The sequence below is a fragment of the Gallinula chloropus genome (genome assembly GCF_964237585.1).
Source record: "Gallinula chloropus genome assembly, chromosome: 2".
Lineage (NCBI taxonomy): Eukaryota > Metazoa > Chordata > Aves > Gruiformes > Rallidae > Gallinula > Gallinula chloropus.
Genome location: NC_140086.1, coordinates 70,729,701 through 70,748,041, shown reverse-complemented (window position 1 = coordinate 70,748,041; position 18,341 = coordinate 70,729,701). Strand labels below are relative to the sequence as shown.

General features: G+C 41.1%; 1 protein-coding gene across 1 annotated transcript in view; it reads right to left on the bottom strand.

Annotated features, from left to right (window-relative positions):
- Nucleotides 1–8,923: 8,923 nt before the first annotated feature.
- The window catches only part of TMEM245 (transmembrane protein 245), a gene marked incomplete at its 5' end in the record, with an annotated part of 79,123 nt that continues 69,705 nt past the window's right edge, over nucleotides 8,924–18,341 (bottom strand). Inside the window, 4 exons of the mRNA XM_084280184.1 lie at nucleotides 8,924–9,173; nucleotides 10,203–10,397; nucleotides 13,095–13,269; nucleotides 15,103–15,203. Coding sequence (XP_084136310.1) covers nucleotides 9,128–9,173; nucleotides 10,203–10,397; nucleotides 13,095–13,269; nucleotides 15,103–15,203 — 517 coding nt within the window. The 3' untranslated portion in view covers nucleotides 8,924–9,127. The remainder of the gene's footprint in view (nucleotides 9,174–10,202; nucleotides 10,398–13,094; nucleotides 13,270–15,102; nucleotides 15,204–18,341) is intronic.

Sequence of the window (18,341 nt, the reverse complement as noted above, 5' to 3'; positions counted from 1 at the left end):
GGGAAAGGTGAATTTTTGGAGCACCTTTCTTTACAGAGATCTGAGCAACTATTTCCTTTGATAAAAGTAAGATCTAGATTCCCTTTCTGATTTGTACAGACTGTTTGGGGTTTTTTGTTTGAAAGCCATCACAGTTAAGCAAAGGCCATACCACATTGTCCTCTTGGATTGTGATACTGTTCTCACTGCAAATCCAATCTCCCACAAAGTCCCAACTGGCAAACACAGAATAATGACGATACCCTTTAATTTCAATCAATGTTATTCAACTCTTTTGTCCTATTTTTGGAGAGCCCCCAGACTTGGGACCTCTATGTGGACACTGTTAGGGAACTGCTATGCCACAGCAACTACCGGAGGACCTGTGCTTTTTTGACTTGTAGCCTACAAAGCCTTCCTGTCATCAGTCCAGTGCCAAATTCTCTGGGATAGTTCTGGATGGAAGGGCCACCATCTCCTAACTTTGTTTTGTGGTTCAGCCCCACGGGACACTCGAGCCCCAGGCGCCACTCGCTCCCCTCCATCCCCTGGCAGGCCAGGCCAGGCTGGGCAGGAGAAGGGGCTGGCAGAGGCAAACCGCAGGGCAGGGGAAGGGCGGTGTGCTGGGACAGCTCAGGGAGAGGGAACGACACTGACAGCACTGGGACAGAATGGTCACAAAAGGGGGTAACAGCGCTCACCGACCTGACAACTGACCAGACACTCAGCCCAGCTTGGAGCCTTTTATGGGGGCCATGATGCCATGTGGTGTGGAAACCCCTCTTGGCCAGCTGGGCTCCCTGTGCTGGCTCCTTGTGAGAATTGACTCTGGCTGGGCCAGAACCAAGACACTTTGCCATCATTAATTTGATTTCTAAAGCTACTGAGGATAGGTCTTTTCTCCAAAATCCCACTATTTTGATAAACCTACCTGGATAGAGTGTCCCTCAAATAGTAATTACAGGCATATATATCATTAAAACTCTGACTGTGGCATCTTAGAAAACAAGAATTATTTGAACTATAACAGATCAGTTACCTCTGATCTGGTGTGTATATATGTATATATACACGCATACATATCTTGGTAAAACAGTGATAGAAGAGAATTATATGGGAATACTTCTTTGCCAGGGTACTTCTTGTTAACCTGGTGATCATTAACTTGTTTATACCATTAGTTACTCATTACCGTCTAAATCTCTGTATCAAATGCTCTTAGTTTTTCAATCCATAATTGTGGGAAATGGAAGAGTGGCCCTGGAAAGGAGACACAGTTGTGCTTGTTGGAGGGAAGCCGGGAAAGTAAGAGAAAAGGTATTAAAGCACGAGATAGAGGGTCTTTCAGGGATGTAAATTTGTGTGGTGTTCAGCAGGGAGGTGGCATGGCCTGCACTATAATGTTACTGAGGTGCAGATGGAAAGACACCTTGACAGACTCCTGCACAGCAACAGTTCACCAGGGTGGGACAACCTTTTGTATAGGAAAGTTGTGGTTCTTGGGTTGCTGAAAAGTCCCGAAACCTGACTCCAGGCTGCTGCCTCAGCCATCCAGAGGGTATGAAAGTTTGCTCAGTTGTTATTGAAGTTGTCTTACATCCAATACAATCGGAGTCCATTGCTTTCAGTACACCACATAGTATTACCACCACCTCTGAAATACAAGCCAAGATAGAATGTATAAAGCACACATGGATTTATGAAATACCATCTGTCACTCCACAAAGACTGTTTAATTGGAAAATCAATTTTCCAACAAGTGGAAGTTCCAACAAGCAGAACTGAGGAGGGAATGAGGTGTAAAGCCTTCAGACATTTGCATATATTCAGTTCCTGCCCTCCTCAAAAGCAACAGAGGCGTTACAAACACACGGCCCTGAGTGGGCAAAGCTGTGTGTCCTGAGGTTAAGACAGGGGCTTTTGTTGTTGTGGGTTGTAGGGGTTTTTTTGTTTTAAAAAATTAAAAAAAGGCCACCAATGTGAGAGAGAAATTAATCTCCCCAGTAACCTACTGCAGTGTAAATTACTGTACCACAATATCTTTGCTTAGATTGACAAACCAATTGAATTCTCCAAAGAAAAAAAGGTGCGGTTTGAAATGAGGACGAATCCTTACGATGAAACAATTGTCTTTAAAATTTGATCTCTGTTCAGGCTCAGAATGCATTGCTAACCTATTTCCTTCAGCACGTTTCTTGCCTACGTATCTGCCTGGTGACTCTTTCACACTCTCTGCCCACCCCACACCCCAGTATATTAATGAACTACCTTGAGGGAACAATTGAGACTGAGCAAACCGGCTGCTTGGCTGGTGCTACATCATTATAAAGCTTTACCTGCTATGGCTGCTGAGCAGAACAACTTACTTCCTCTCCATAAGCACACACACTGCCTGCACGTTAAAACCCCCGAGATACCCCAAGGAGCGCGAAGCGGCTCTCGCAGAAGCCTGAGTGCTCTGGGCTGCCTGGTGACAGATGTGCTTGTCTTGGTTCCACTTTACAATGAATTCTGAGCACCTGGGAAGACTCGCCCCAGCTTTCATGATGATGTAACTGGCATAAATTGCAAGAAAACCCCAAACCGACCCACATTGGGTGCAAGGAAACTGAACAAGGTTAGATGCCTTCAGAGCACTGAAGGGACGCTAGCTAGAACTGACTGTGCTCTGTGAATTACTTCAAGGCAAAGAGCCTGGTCACAGAACAGAGAGAGGGGTGACGAGTGGAACATCAGCTGTCTCTCTCTTTAAAAGGCGTGAGCAGTCACATTGGGAGGATTTGATCTCTTGATTATCAATACAAGGAACTAAAGTTATGCTCAGGCGCTAAACAACTACTCCCACTTCGGAGAGTAACCCGCAATGGAAGCACCATGAATCACCTACAGCTACTGAACGTCACCTTCCGTGGGGCCTGGGTGCGTGGCTGCGCTCCTGCAGGCCGCGTAGCAAGCGGACAGGCCTCAGCGAAGCCACAGTCACTGCCGGGGCGAGTGTCCTTCCTGACCCCACAGAAAATGTGAAGAAACAGAGACAGAAGAGCACGGCGTCCCTCAGCAATAGGAAGTTACTGGCAGGGACGGCAGATCCAGTGCTGAATCTGTACAGCATCCCCAGCAAACCTGTTAGTTCCCCAGGCTAACTGCCCGCAGCTCACCCCAAGGCCCCACGCCGTGCAAATCAAGCTCCACTCTCTTTACAGTAACAGCATTTTATTTCAAAATATATTAACCATTCTGTGCTTACAAAGGACCGCAGTGTGAATACAACATGAAGTTAAAAGCCTCTTAACCCTGCTACAAAAACCTTTGTTTATTAGGAAGAGGACCGGTGCCTACAATTGGAAGTGTTTAAACGACCTCTGCAGTCCAGGCGAACGCTTCTCAGTCTTCACTTACACACTGTGCTCTGCCACAGAGGGACACACGGGATTGTATCTTCAATACTGCACATGCAAAACCAGCACGGTACGGACCAAACCCAGCTCTGGCAGCATTAGGTCCGATCACAGTTCCGTTCTCAAGGTGCACGTGTACATCACATTAACAGACCGAGCTTCTGTCGACAGACAGCAGAAGTTATTGCTCCAAACCCCCACAGGTGCCAGGGGGAATGCACGCTTTAAAGCAACCCACGCGCTGTAGCGCGGCAGATCTGCTGTTAGATTTGAGCTGAGCCTTAGGACATGATGTCAGAAGTTTCTTTGGATTTGGTGAAATTTATCAAAGGGAAAAAAGACCCCAACAAACCTTCCCTAGTTTTTGGAACAAAACATCACACACTAGGTAACACAGAAACATGTAAACACCGAGCAGTATAAAAAGTTGGTTTCCAACCACCACTGAAGCCTACAAAATGTGTTAACAACAGCTTACTACAACAAACCAGTTCTAGTCATCCTACCAGTATTTGCTTGTCTCTTCCTCCACCTTTATCAAGATTTTAGATGATGTTGCTTGTTTTCACTATACAGAAGCACACTTTCGTTCTCAGATGTCTTAAAAAAACAAGATAGGACAAAGTTTCAGCTGAAGTCCAGATATGACAGACACTGCTTGTACTGATACAACGCTGCATGTCAATACATACATTTACAAACCCAATGTAGAATCCCTGACCACACTCATTACTTCTGGCCTTGTATCTGGTTTCAAAATACCAAGTTCATTTTCAACATTGCGATTTCTTACTTTTTCATTTCCAATTTTATCATTTAAAAGCAATAGTGAAGATTTGCACCATCATAAAGCATTAAGGTATTTTATTAGAAGTGACAAATAAACAGTATCAGCCTAAAGATGAAGCTTCCCTACAGTAAGAGTTTTAGGCAACTAGTTTTGTAGAAATAGAAGAGAGTTGCCAAAGTATGCTTCACCAAAAGTGTGAAATACTACTACTACCACCACCACCTTTGAAATATAAGCCACGCTAGAATGTATAAAGATGGATTTAAGAAATGCCATCTGTCACTCAAAGACTGTTTAATCAGAAAATCTATTTTCTTTTCTGAATTGCAAATTTCAAGGCAAAGAGCTGCATTTCTAGAAGACTGCTCCCTTCGGCATTAAATAAACGGAATACTAACTCCAACCCCAGCAGCTCTCAGCACCTTCTGAAGGAAGCTGTAGCTGGTACCAGAGGTAACCTTCACAAACGTGGCACTACCTGTAGCAGCAAACTCCAGCCAAATTAGCAGAAACACAGTGTTTGTATAAAGACCGTGTGGGAGCATCTTCTGCCACTGATGTCTCAGAAGAAAGACCTCAGAAGAAGATCAGTCTCAGAAGAGCAATGGTACTATCCCATCCTCAGTGGGTCAGGGCTGCAGGAAAGGCAGGACTCTGTCAGCAGGTTTTCCGGTCAGTTTTACTGAGGAATACTTTTATCCAGTTGGGATTGTCAGGCTTTCTGAAAAGCAGTGTTGAATATTGCAGCCATACATGTATTTGGGAAGTTACACTGATACCTACAGTGTACATTACTGGAGACAGCACACACTTTTCCCCACACAATGCTGTTTTTCTTACTTTAACTGAACAGATTATGCATTTCCTAATCCAATAATCAGTGACAAAACACACTTAAATACATCTTCCTCCCAAAAATCCTGAGAAGCCACACAGTCCTGGAAATCAGACAAGCCTATATGTACCCTAGATGAGCTGCACATACATACCACTGCACGTGGAAATACTAGAAATATTAGACACACAGGTGTCAGCTTAACTTTTCATGTATGACTATAACGTTAAACTTTTTTTTTCCCTTTTAAAAGCAATCTTTCAAAATAAGACATTACCACTCCCAAGGTCACGGTGCTGAGAGCGCCCACATTGTAGTACAGCTGGCAGGATGAACCTGTGCCAGAGTCACACCCACTGCAGTTTGCCGCTTCATTTTGTGTTTGCAGTGGCCAGAAGGTAACGTGCTGGGCTGTGCACTGGCCCACACTGGGTTCTGCTAGCTCTGCTACAGCATGGTAACGCTCAGCCAAGGTGCAGGAAGGGGAGGAAGGGCTAACTTAGTGCAAAACCCAGTTACCACTGGCCCTCTAACACTACACGTACTGGCAACGAGCCTGATTCACAAGCACAGAATGATGAAACCCAGCAGAGTTGTTTTACAATACACACTGCCCTGGTTTGCTACAAGCATTCCCTTCTGAGTTGGTTTTGCTCAGACTGAATAGTAAACATACCAAATACAAGTTTGTATCTGTTCCTGGCATGCCTGCTTACAGCACAGCTAAGGACCAGCAACACCGTGCCTGAGAGTACTGCAAAACACAGCGTCTCTCCCAAGAAAACCACAGGTTAAGGCCACTACAGAAAGGGGGGTGTGAAGAGCTCCCTCCCACCTTCCCCTCTCTTTTGGAACCACACAAGCCATCTAAGAGCTTGTCTCACTGCTGCCAGCTGCTGCTGGCTTCTGCAGATGAGGCAATTTAGCCAGGAACTGGTACACTGCAGTGACCAGAAGTCAAAACGACCCGTTGGATTATTTTCATGTTAATGTGAGATTGATCTGAACAAGCCTGAGGTTTTTCAGAAAAGAATACAGATTGCTAAATATGCAAGGACAAGTCCTTCTGTTGCTACTGGTAGTTAAGACACTTGCTAATGACAAATCCTAAAAAATCAAGGTATGCTTTTTCATAAGGTGGTATTTTGTTGGGGGTGTTTTTGGTGTGTTTTGTTTTGGTTCAGTTTGTGGTTTTTTTTTTTTAAACAAAGCAAAATTCAGTGAACATTTCCTATTCTAATGAGGTTTTATTCTGTTTTCTTTGTTTGTTTTGGCAGTATACTGCTGCTCTGTTGCCACCGAACTGTACAACTGGTTCCTCAACCAGGCATGGCAGACAACATAAGCTCCTTAAGCTGCATTTAAATGAGGAAGACTGTATTACAGATGGTTCTTCATGGAAAGTCTTTGTGGAATTTCAAGCAAGACACATCAATATAAAGCCTCATTTCAAAGGAGGGTAAACTAACAAGCCAACATCAGATGGGAAGGAATTTCCTTACAAAATGATTTCACGTTGGCAAAGGAACTTCTCCAAACAGTTGACTTTACTGATTTGCCATTACTGAAGACAACCCTGTCTGAAATACCATTGTAGTCTTCGCAGGAGAGATCCTTCTTTGATCTAAGGAGGTCGAGTGAAGGAGGAGGGAGAAGAGGAAAGCTTACAAAAACAAACAAAAGAATGCTTTATGATGACTCTTGAAAAAATGACCGTGTTGAGTACCACAGGAATCCCTGAGATTGTCTCAGAAATAACTGGGATAGCAAATGTGGACAATAGAAGTGTCTTGACCAGTGAGTAAAGAGGAGCAACAGAAAACTGGCAATACATCAAAGATGCGTACTTCTTGCTGGCAATCTTATTTAAATGATTTCTACAAGAAGCTATGATGGGAACACAACATTTCAGTGCAAAATTGTGAACTAAAATAATATAATGAAGAAGATTCCCAAATACCAGGGTGGTCTCATTCAAGCTAGTGAGAACATTGCAGGGACACTCACAGACAGCCTCAGGGTCTGTCATCCTCCATTGCAGCCAACAACAATTACAGAAACATGTTTCATTAAGGATTTTACATGTGACACAAAATCGAGGAAATAAAACCACAGGACAGTTAGTTACTTCAAGCAATACACCCTTCCTTTGCAGTTAGTTGGAACTGATGTGTAGGTCTTTCAGAATTTAAAATATTAAATGGGATGTTTCCATACTTCCATGACCTTGGGTCAAACCTCTAAACTAAGCCCGAGTCCATTCTCCAAACACATACCTGCAAGCTTGCAAGAGGAAAAACAGCATGCTCTAAACCCCCCATTCAAGCATAAAAATTCACCAGTAAAACTCCAGCAGCTCATTTAGCAAGTCTGAGGAGTAGGCCATTAGTGTCTTTAACAGGCAGCCTGTTCATCACAAACCTACAGCAGGACTTTCTTGCTTATTAAACATCAGAGTATTTCCCAATCACTTTCCATGGCAATGTATTTTTAGAAACAGTGTAAAAGTACATGCAGTGTCATGAAAATAAGATTCCTCCAAATCTATCAGCACCTCTGCAACTCAAGTAAAACAAACATCTACATTACTGAGAGCTATTTGTACAAAAACCAGAGACCTCCCTATCCCTAGATAAGAACAGGTTTTTCTTCGAACAGTTGCATTGTCACCAACACCAAACCCAAGGCATGCCTGTATTTCATTCAGCTTACTGTCAGCCAAGCTCTGAAAGGAATTCAAGAGAAGTGACTACAATCTGAAAGGTGGTTCTTTGGTTAAGCATGTGCATCTGCTACTACGTACCCAGGGCCTTGCTGTACTTGTGGAAAAGCTGTTTGAGTATGAAATTGCTACCAAAAAAACCCCACTTTCTATTTTAAAAAACCAAAGGATCTACTTATAAAGATCCACTGTGTCAAAATATTTCAACAACTGATACAAAAGGCCTTAAATGGCACCAAAATTGCAACTTAAGCCAAATTTTATATGGAAAAAAGCACTAGAGGAGGTTGATGCTGTGACCTAGGCAACACACCATTTCAGGACTCTAAGAACTCCATTTATTATTAAGATAGATCTTAATATATCTTACTAAGATATTTGGCCAGAGGTTTACAGGGGAAAAAATCACAAACTGAACTCAACCAAACGAAAATCCATGCTCTCTCCCCCTCCTCTTTGGAAATAAACTGGAATTTGTTTGAAAAGTTAACTGAACTCGAAAACAGCATTTGGAAACCAACATGGAACAATCCCCATTCAACTTATTCCTATTACTGGAAGTAGAAGGGACAACCATAGATTACCTCTGCCTGAAAACACTTAAGGCCTTTCATTAAATTTAGTTGACAAGATGACTCCACTGGGAGAGTGAGTGAGCAGCAAAATACTATCGGATTTCACTGTAAATGGGGCAGAATTCAAACCACCTAAACATGTCATCCCATTTCAAGATGAGAAAAATCCACATTTAACAATTTGCATGTCTGCTAGTGTCAGGAAGGTATCAGAAATACCAGTCTCCAACAACATTACATTTCAGTGCATGTAAGAGGATAATATTTAAGTGTTATCATCAGTTACAGATGATGGTCAAAACCTCGAAAGAAATACTTCAAGGAGCAGCAAATAACTATATTCTACTTTCACTTAACAATGAGTGGTTTACACCTTTTTTTTTTTGCCACCAGATTAACTAAGAATAAATATTCTGGAATTCGCTCGCTTTAAAGCTACTGCAATTTAATAACACAAATAACCCAATAAATAGAAGCCAAGTTAGTAATTTCAGCAGGTAAATTCATGACTTCAGTGGATACACCCGTCCTCTTAACTACTCTTTTTACGAAGACAGAAGGTCTTCTTCAAGGTCCTCAGCAAGGCAGCTGAACCATGTGTTTAGTACGTAAAGCCATGGGAAGTAGACATTCTCTCTTGAAGGGGCAAAGTGCACAATAACGTAAGGCCAGCAGATGCTGAGAAGTGGTTTCTCCTCACACCCAAGCGATGCTTCCCTGTGAGCTGCCCCTACGCACAGCTGGGAAGGGGTAGAAGGCCATGGCTCTTGTGAACTCAAGACAGAAGAGCGATTCTCTCGTGTTAATAGGTGCAGCACAGCATGTTCGTCACTCTGCAGCCGTTTTAATCTCCTCAGGACTCTCTCTAGATGACCTGGGGGCAGCAAGGGGAGCGGGGAAAAAATGTCAGACTCTGTTGAGTTATTACAAATATCCAGTTTCCTACAAATTAAACAGGAAACACACCCCCTCCCCCCCCCCCCCCATGCAGATTTTTGTGTGTACTGTGGAAGCTCTACCTATTGCATATACAGAAAGTGCTGGAACAGAACTTCTGCAAGTCAGAGACTACGGACAGGTCCAATTAGTGTGTTTTCTCCAAAGTTACCCATATGAAAGATGACATTATTCATGTGAATGAAGCAAAGGATTACTTCTGACAAGCACATAATCCTCTTCAAGATAAATGCATAATGAGCTAACCTATGTAATTGAACAAGACAGTAGAGACATTAAAATGGCTACTGTCATTAATAACTTCACAATACGATTTCCAACTCTAATTAAGTATTCAATTAGGAATTTATTAATCCCATTTCTTTACTGTTTAAAGATACATTTCTATATTCCATGTCAGTAACTTCAATAAAAATACTAATCAAGATCATACTTGTAATGGAATAATGGCATCTAAAGCTACCACAATTTTAAAATTTAAGTATGTTTATTTACATTTTGCAGTACTGTACAGTAACATATAAAAATGCAATACTTAGTGGCAGACCTCTTAGTAAGGACAGTAAACACTCAATGTTAGGTATCTGTGATTAATAGTTTTACACAGAAAAAAGGATGCTAAGTCATCTCCTAGCACAATGAAAATATATTATAGTATGAAAAGCTATTAAGAGTGATTTTTTTTAAATCACCTGTTACCTCCTGTAACAAGCTGAAGAGATATTTAACAAACACTTTAAGCTTACAAGTTCCAGTGAATATTTTACTTGACCGTAATTATTTCTAGACTATAGGACAGCTGAGTCCTCTCCAAATACTTCAACAGACACATAAAAGGGTAGGCAGACTCACATGTAAAACTCACATGCACATTCTCTGTGCCCTTGCATACACGCACTGATCCGTGTGAAAACACAGCGCTCCACCTAGGACACTCAGAACTTACCGGTAAATCTGTAGCGGCCACGCTGCTTGTGATGGAGTGGGCACTGAATTCGTTGGACTCACCAACATGGCACTATATATGTTGGAAGCAACCACAAGTATGCAAAGTAGAATTGGTCCTATGATGGCTCCTTCCAGCCCCAGGTAGTAGGCTCCACCAGCTACCGCGAGACCCGTCAGGTAGGGATGGCCACCTCTGGAATTAAGGCACAAGCAGAACAAAATGAAATTAAGAACAGCAAACAACAGCACTATCAATTATGAAATACGAATTACTCATGAACCTTTATTAAGCCTGCAAAATGGCACAGCTAGCTACAGTTACCCATATTGACACTATAAACCGCTGCCTGAATGCCTGCACAGACGGTACAAGCCACATTTGCACAACAGATCAAACCGTGATTTACAGCACGAATACAGGTAATACCCACAACTGAGTAGCTACTTCAGAGACCTCTGCTGAGGAATGTCTGGAGGAGTCAGGGGCAGAAGCATTTCCACTTTCAAAACAGATTACAAAACAACGTTCACACACTATGTCGAGAGCTGTTAAATTTTAAGACAGCTGGCAACACGGGCACCCCCGAGCAGAGACATTAATTTGCACAATGACAGCAACCTGCATCTTCCAAAAAACAGTTAGCATATACTCTTCAAATAAACAACCCTGCTTGAAAATAAACAACCTCATTTTTTTACAAAACATCAGACAGTGTTTATCAATAGCTTTTAATGTTTACAGACGAAAAGTCAAACCAGATTTTTAAGAATAGAACAGTATTTCCTGGAAAGTTGGGGCCAGTAGAGCTTTTGGGAAGAACTCTTAGGGCAGCAAGCAAGCTGTGCAGGTTTTGTTGTCCATCTTTCAGTTGAGATGCACAACACGAATCCCATTGACAGCAGCTACACAAAGCCTGCTCATCGTGCTTCATCCTTAAAGCTGAAGTTCTAGTATATAGGAAAAGCTACATCTGAAACTTAGCACCCGATTTTCTGGACATTGCTCTAAATTCTGAGTGTAATGGAGTGAAAATACAAGCTAGTCAGATCAGAGCTCCAGCAGTTTCTGCCAAGTTTCTACCACAGCCATGACTTCTACCCGATTTCCACACTGCCAGTCTCTGTCTTCATCCCAGCTGAGCGAGGACTGAAACCATGAAACATGACACTACATCATATACACACACCTCAATCACATCTGACTTTGATCAAACAGAACCTATTGGTATGACCAGACTGTTTTTTTGAGGGGACAGACTTGATGTTAAAGCTTTATATTTCTCCAACAGTAGACACGATTAATTTCTGAACCTTCCAAAGCTTCAAATAACATTTTTCCAGCATTTGCATCAGTTTAAACACTCTTATGGTTAGTTTGCTAAATTAAACAACAGACCACCTGATGAAATAGGACTGCAGAATAAATTTAATGCATTTGGAAACTCCTGCATAACCTAATTATAGCTATTTCAAATAGATTTAATTTAATCTGCAAGACAGCAGGATGCTTATTGTTCTGTTTAATGGGAAGAATACAGTTTTGCTCCACTGTCAGAAAATCTATTCCTGCCACATACATTTTCTGGACAGTAAACAGAGCCTGCATCCCCTACTGTCAAAAAAATGTATTCTAGTAAGTAGGAGATTTATTGGTTGGTTAAATAGCTATTAGCCCTGCATTTATCCATGACTTATTGTTGGGAAAAAAAGATCATAATGTTATTACACTTTTTCCTGTTAGCTTTAATTAATGCAAAATAATTAGTGCCACAGTCTATGAAAATTATTATTAATATAATTCATATTATCATTAGGCTCTCTCTGTTCAGTGTTATTATATTTGGTGAACAAGTATACTAACAACAAAGAACTTAAACACTTAATGTCCTTATCCTACATTAACTGTAATGAAAAAATCAGCACAAATGAGCATGTAACTAGCCTGGACCATAAAGTTCTCTGTCCAAATAGTTTACTAGGTCTATTCCTGACAGCTGTGACTGTAATACTTTATATCTATATTGAACATGGTTGTGAACATGCCTTTCACATACAAAGCCTGACAGTTTCTATCTTCACCAGCTCTGTTGCTGCTTTATCTTCCAATCTGAACTGTGTAAAGGGATTCCCCAGGTATTTCAGCAGCAGAAAATGTCAGTGGACGTTTCAATTGCACTCCAACGACAACTGCAGACATTTGCTATGCCTCCATCCTTTGAAGTTTGTTTCTTTGTGTACAAACTCAAAGCTGAAACCAGGAGACATTTCAAGTGAAGAGAGGCAGAGAAACGCCTAGCAAGATTTGCCAAGGAATCTCTGCCCACCTCCCACAACAGGGAAGCAGCATCAGCCACTGTCTCAGTAGGAGCCTAACTCCAGTTTCACTATTTCATCTGTCTCAACACATTCAAAGATCAATCTGTAACCAACAGATTTTAACACTGGGGTACAGTGGTAAAACACACAGTCTGGCTTCAAATCCTCAAAATTCAAAGGATCCATTCTGAAAGTTTTTTTCAGGTCCCTAACTAGCTCATCTGTATCTTGTTTGCTCTGCAGTGTCATCTGGCATTAGGGGGTGCAAAGGAAAATGCTAGAAGTCTTTAGTCAATGATTAGATAAATAGCACAGCTATTCTCAGAATTATTTTATCAACTAGATCAGCTGTTTTGGGTGACTTTGAGAACGAGTTCAAGACCTCTGAAGCGACAAAGTTCACAGAAAGAAGCTTGGGAAACTAAAGGCACTTAGGCCAGGGAGACTTCTTATTATGAGGTATGCTTGAAGATAGTTGTTCTGCATGCTTCAGAAGAGGAAATTTAATTGAAGGCATCAATGATGGTTAAGCTTTTTCACATTACTAACTTTTAAAAGTCTTCGATGTACTTACCCTGATATATCTGAATAAATTGCTGTATCTACAAAATAGGTTGGCAAGAGGTGAAAAACCAAGAGCAAAATGGCTTTGCATCCTTGTCCTTGCACAAGCCACAAATCCAGGACTGCAGGGATGGCTGCCCAGTATGTCCCCAGGAACGGCACCGCTCCAAGGATTGCTGCTAACGCTAGAGCACACGGGAGCAGAGGTGAGAAAGAGACCAGAGAAACGTATTTCACAGGTATATACACAGTTAAATTCTGATGCTTCTGACACTTTCGCCACCCCGCTGGTCCCATTTCTGTCAACTGCTGTAAATAAGACACTGAGGAAATGCCACATAAGGCTCTTGGTGTTTTACAGCTGCAGTTTAGGCTGCAACAGAAAACGGCACAGTTCCCATACAGTGAAACTTCCCCAACTGCCAGTCATAAGGAGTTACTCCCAAAGGAAGGACTGAGTCAGAAAATGTTAAAGTTATACCAACTGTGCACATTTCAAGCTTTTACATAACCACAAACTACCAGCTGTGTACAGGGAAGCACACGAGCAGAAGGCTTACCAGGCCTCCTGCAGCCAACCAGGAGAATGTCAGTAGCACTGTGAGCAACCAGGCAAATGTAACATCTGAGACTCAGGCGCTTCCACATGCGCACATGGGCACACCCATAGCTGCACCCCCTGCACCTGTTCTAGGCTGATCTACAGCGAAGCAGTACTGCTGTCAGTCTAATTCCATGCAACAGGAATTAGCATTACACAACATAATTATGGCTATTTTCTCTCTTTTTTTGGTTTAGGTTTTTGCTTGTAGATGAAAGAAAAGGAATTATTATCTTCTAGGTAGCACTAATGATGACCAATGCCTTTAAGATAGCTGCACTTTATAATGCAGCTATTTCCTATCATATTGCTTTTGTTGCTTTATAGCTTCCCTTTTTTTCTCTAGTACATGAAGGTTGAACCATTCTTATTTTTGTCATTACTTCCAGTACTTTTAGTATTTTTAGGGGAAGAGAGGCAAAAGAGAAACATGAGAGAGGATTTTTTAGTGAAAAGCGATCAGCCACTTCCAAAGCTAAGATTAAATAAAGGAAAACTAGAGGTTTGTCATACAGTCAGACAACAGTCCTGAGAACAAGAAGCACGCCTCTATTGTGTGTTTTCATGATACCCCATCGTCCTGAATTTAGGCATCTTGAAAAATTAGCACCTGTCAACCATGGAAGAAAAAAAGCCAACGCAGGCAGAGTGAGGTTAAAACCTGGTAGGATTTGGGCTGAATAGAAGGGAGAAAGAATTATACCCAGCAAAAGAAACAGACTGGTGAAGTAAAATAGCCGGCAGGTAACGTGTTATGAAAACAAAGAAGGGCAAGGCTCTGTGGTAAGACAGCAGTCAGGACTTCTCTCCACCCTACCCATGGTCATTGTGAAACAACCCTGGAATAATTAGTTAGCAATGCTACATGTGTTCACAGTTGATTTTGAAAGATTTTGAAAATACAAGCTACAAAAAAAAAAAAAAATGTAAAGTACTTCCATAGAATGATTACATCCATGATAGCTTAAATTAAACTCGGAAGAAACAATCAATGCTAAGAAGTTCTTTGGAACCACAATGCATATCACAAAAGTATTCTATTTGTCGTAGTATCTTTCATCATGGGGCTCGAGCAATAAAAAGGAAATGAAAATGGAGGAATTAACAGGGAACAAAGAACAAAAAATCAAATAGGTACTCATTAAGTTCATACCATTTATTGAGCTCACGCAGACTCAGGTGTTAGGATAAAAAAAGTAGCCAATCCTGTAATTAGAAACTGTCTTAAGACATTTGCACAAACCAACCATATTAAGGTTGTCTTTGCAACTCTGATAGCTGCCAGCTTCTGATTTAATGTTCTCTAAAAATAACTTCAAGACTAATCCTATCTGCAGCATTTCATCCTACTGATCTTGTACAATAAATAATTATGTATTATTATCTATTAATAGATTATAATTGTTCGAATTCTTACCAGATGGTATGAAGACTATGTTAATTCCAAAAATAGTGTGCGTCAGCCAAGTGTAGAGTCCATAGAACCCAGCCATTTTGAGGGAAGCATCAAACACACCTCTAAAACAATCAAAGAAACTCTGTTAAATTTATTTGGAGTAGGATACTGGAAATGATAAAGATATACACAAGCTGCTTTGAAATACTGCAAAGCCATTAGCACCACAAGTAACACAAATCAAAGCACACTACTGAATCCTTTATGCATTTGTTCCACATTAAGCATCCATCATATCTGTCATTTAAGGCATTTAGACACAAAACCCCCAGACTCTTCTTTACTCTACAATGGGTTCCAGAATAAACTCTGTGAAACTTGAACTGTTCAAGCATCAGACCAAATCCTCTATGAAAAATAACCTTTCATCTATGAGAAGCAGTACCATTCTATGCACAAACTACTTTTTCTTTGTCCTTTTCTACTTCTACCTGTTTGTTCATTTTCTTTACCTGCTTATATTTCTGTATCTGCTTGTTCTCATCGGATTAAAACCACTGATCTGTGAAGTGAAAGAGGCTGCTTTACAACTGTGAAATTCTTACAGTTATGAAAACAATTAAGCATCTCATACTCATTACTGGATTTCAGCTTCAGTATCTTTGCAGTCCTAGCTTTTATGTCACTTACTAGGTTACATTACTAAAAACCAAATAGAAAGTCTGCTGCATCTACATCCAAGATGCTGGCCACAAAGCCAAGTTCTCCTCCCTGAAGTGTGACAAGCAAGAAACAGCGAGCTGGCAGCTAAGCACTGCATCATTTTTGCAACATTAGCATATACACACGTGGAGTATCCTACAAGTGAACTGAAAACCTGTGCCTTAGGACAGTCACAAAAATCACACTCTAGAACTGGTGTACCTCATCTCTGTATCACGCCAGTTCCTCACCCTTATTTGAGAAAGGTGTGAAGTCTCTGTAACCGCTACTTGAGCTTGGATCAAAGCAACCAAACTGTCCCCGAGTTCCTCTCCTCAGAACACAGCTCTAACAGTTACATCGGTGCAGGGGCAACACACACCCTGTTACAGCAATGTCTGCGGAGGTTAACTCCCCCGATTTACAGCCCCTGCTTTCAGTTACACTGCTTGTGTCTCTGCAGTTCTGGGAACTCTGGCAGGAGGGCAGCAAGGACGGGAAGACATGGAACAGAAGACTTGGACCTGGATGATTATTGGGAAGGCTTTCATTAATAGTACAGAGTTTGCACAGGAAATGTCCCTTTCTGGAACGAAAGCCCCTAAAAGCAGTTTATTTCTCCTGTTGAGTTGATAAAGCCTTCTAGAAAGAAACCTTCTCTGCTATTAAACTACTTGGTAGAATCTTATCTTCTTCTGAGTTACCAAGAAGAATTCCAAGAATCCCCAGTTTTTGCTTCTTTGGCCACTACCCTCATTATTATTTCCATGGACAGCTTGCATATTTTGCCCTCCTTTCCCACTTAAAGGCATGCATAGATTCCCAAATGGCTGCTGTACCAAGATTATTTCATATATAACTCACCCACTGGAAGTTAAGAGTACGTAATAAACCTCACACATCAACACTGTGGTTTGAAACATGAGAATCTTGTAGCAGATCAACTAGATCAGCTGTTTCAGCCATTTTCCCCAAAACAGAGGGACAGGGAAAATATGCAAAAAAGCAACCATAAAGAATGATCTGAAAGAACAAATCCATTGGTGATGCAATGTTGTCAACTTTTTTTAATGCAGTTTGCTGTGTCCTTCCAAAACAAAACCAAAAAAAAAAATCCCAACATCACCAGAACAATTTCTTAGAAGAAACTGCATATTTAATAGCATCCATGAGAAAGCAGACTTGAACATGCTATAATTAAATCTTCAAGTAAATTCTTTTCCTATCAATCAAACAGAAACTGTGGCACAAATAGATCTCAGTTGTCAAAAATATTTTAAAAGTGTTCTTGAAGTATCTCCTTATTTTTCCCACAGAGACGTTTTCTGTACTGTAGTAAAATTAACAAACAAGGTCTTAACAGCTTCTCTAAGTATGCCCCAAAATTCCATTGCAGTATGCAGGTGGCAAGGTGGGGCTCTGGTTTGAGAGAAGCATCTGAAGTATGAACTTCACTTGAAATTAAAATATCCACCTACATCTACAGGATCAAGCAGTCATTTTAGGTTTTCCCACAAAGACTACAAAAGTAGGGGAGACAATGTTCTTATGCTAACCAAAAGAAAGACAACAACCCAGAAAAATTATTCCAACAGCCAGAATGAATTGCTGTTAATTTCACTACATCAGGATGTAACTGCAACACTGTTTCTCATTCATAAGAAAGCATCCCAAACTGCCATTCTAATTTCCGCAGTTTTCACATTCCAGTTCAGAGAAGCATAATTTTTATCCTCAGATTACTTTTACTCCAGTTTAAATTCAAGTTCTGCTGTGTCTTTTGCTTTTAAGAAAATTTTACACTATTAAGTCCATTATTCATTACAGATGCACAAGTAGAATAACAGAGAAGTTTATCATGGACCAACAGGTATGTCCTGGTTTGATGTCATTCCGCAAGTTACTATGTAACTTATTTCCATAACGAAACAGCAAGTACACCTAGAAGGTTGTAGAACAGTACAGCATCTGTCTAGCTCCTTGCATCTAGCAAGCACAACTAACCACCTGAGAGGAGAAGGCACCTCACAGTGCTGAGCAGCTGTGAGTGCCAGTGGTCAAGCAAGAAGTGAGACCACCTAATTTGATTCTCCTCCTCTCCAACCTTCTCTGTGTCTGCCTCAACCAGCCAGGAAAAAGCACAGGGGATCCTACTTTGTGGTGACCAAGGCCCAAGAGAACTCTGGTCTAGAGAGAGTCACATTTGCTACTTCTGTCAGGAAAACTACGAATCCTATTTTATTTAAAGTCTCTAGAAAGCCATATCCATTTGACTTTAATGGTTAAGGCAGCTAAACAGTAATGCTGCAAACACTAACCAGAACCTTCACCAACAGAATGCACCAGCTACTCAGCACCCGTGACAGCACATCTTAAAGGTGATGCGGTATGCTAGTGCAAGCGCTGAACGAATTTATCACCCTCTGTAAAATATAGCCCCTCCTGGTTAAATTATGAGAGTAAATTCATTTCATCTCTTATTATGTTATTGGCATACACAGAGATTCATTCCTTTCACATAGGAGAGTAATTGTATGTTTCAGAAATGAGAAAATCCA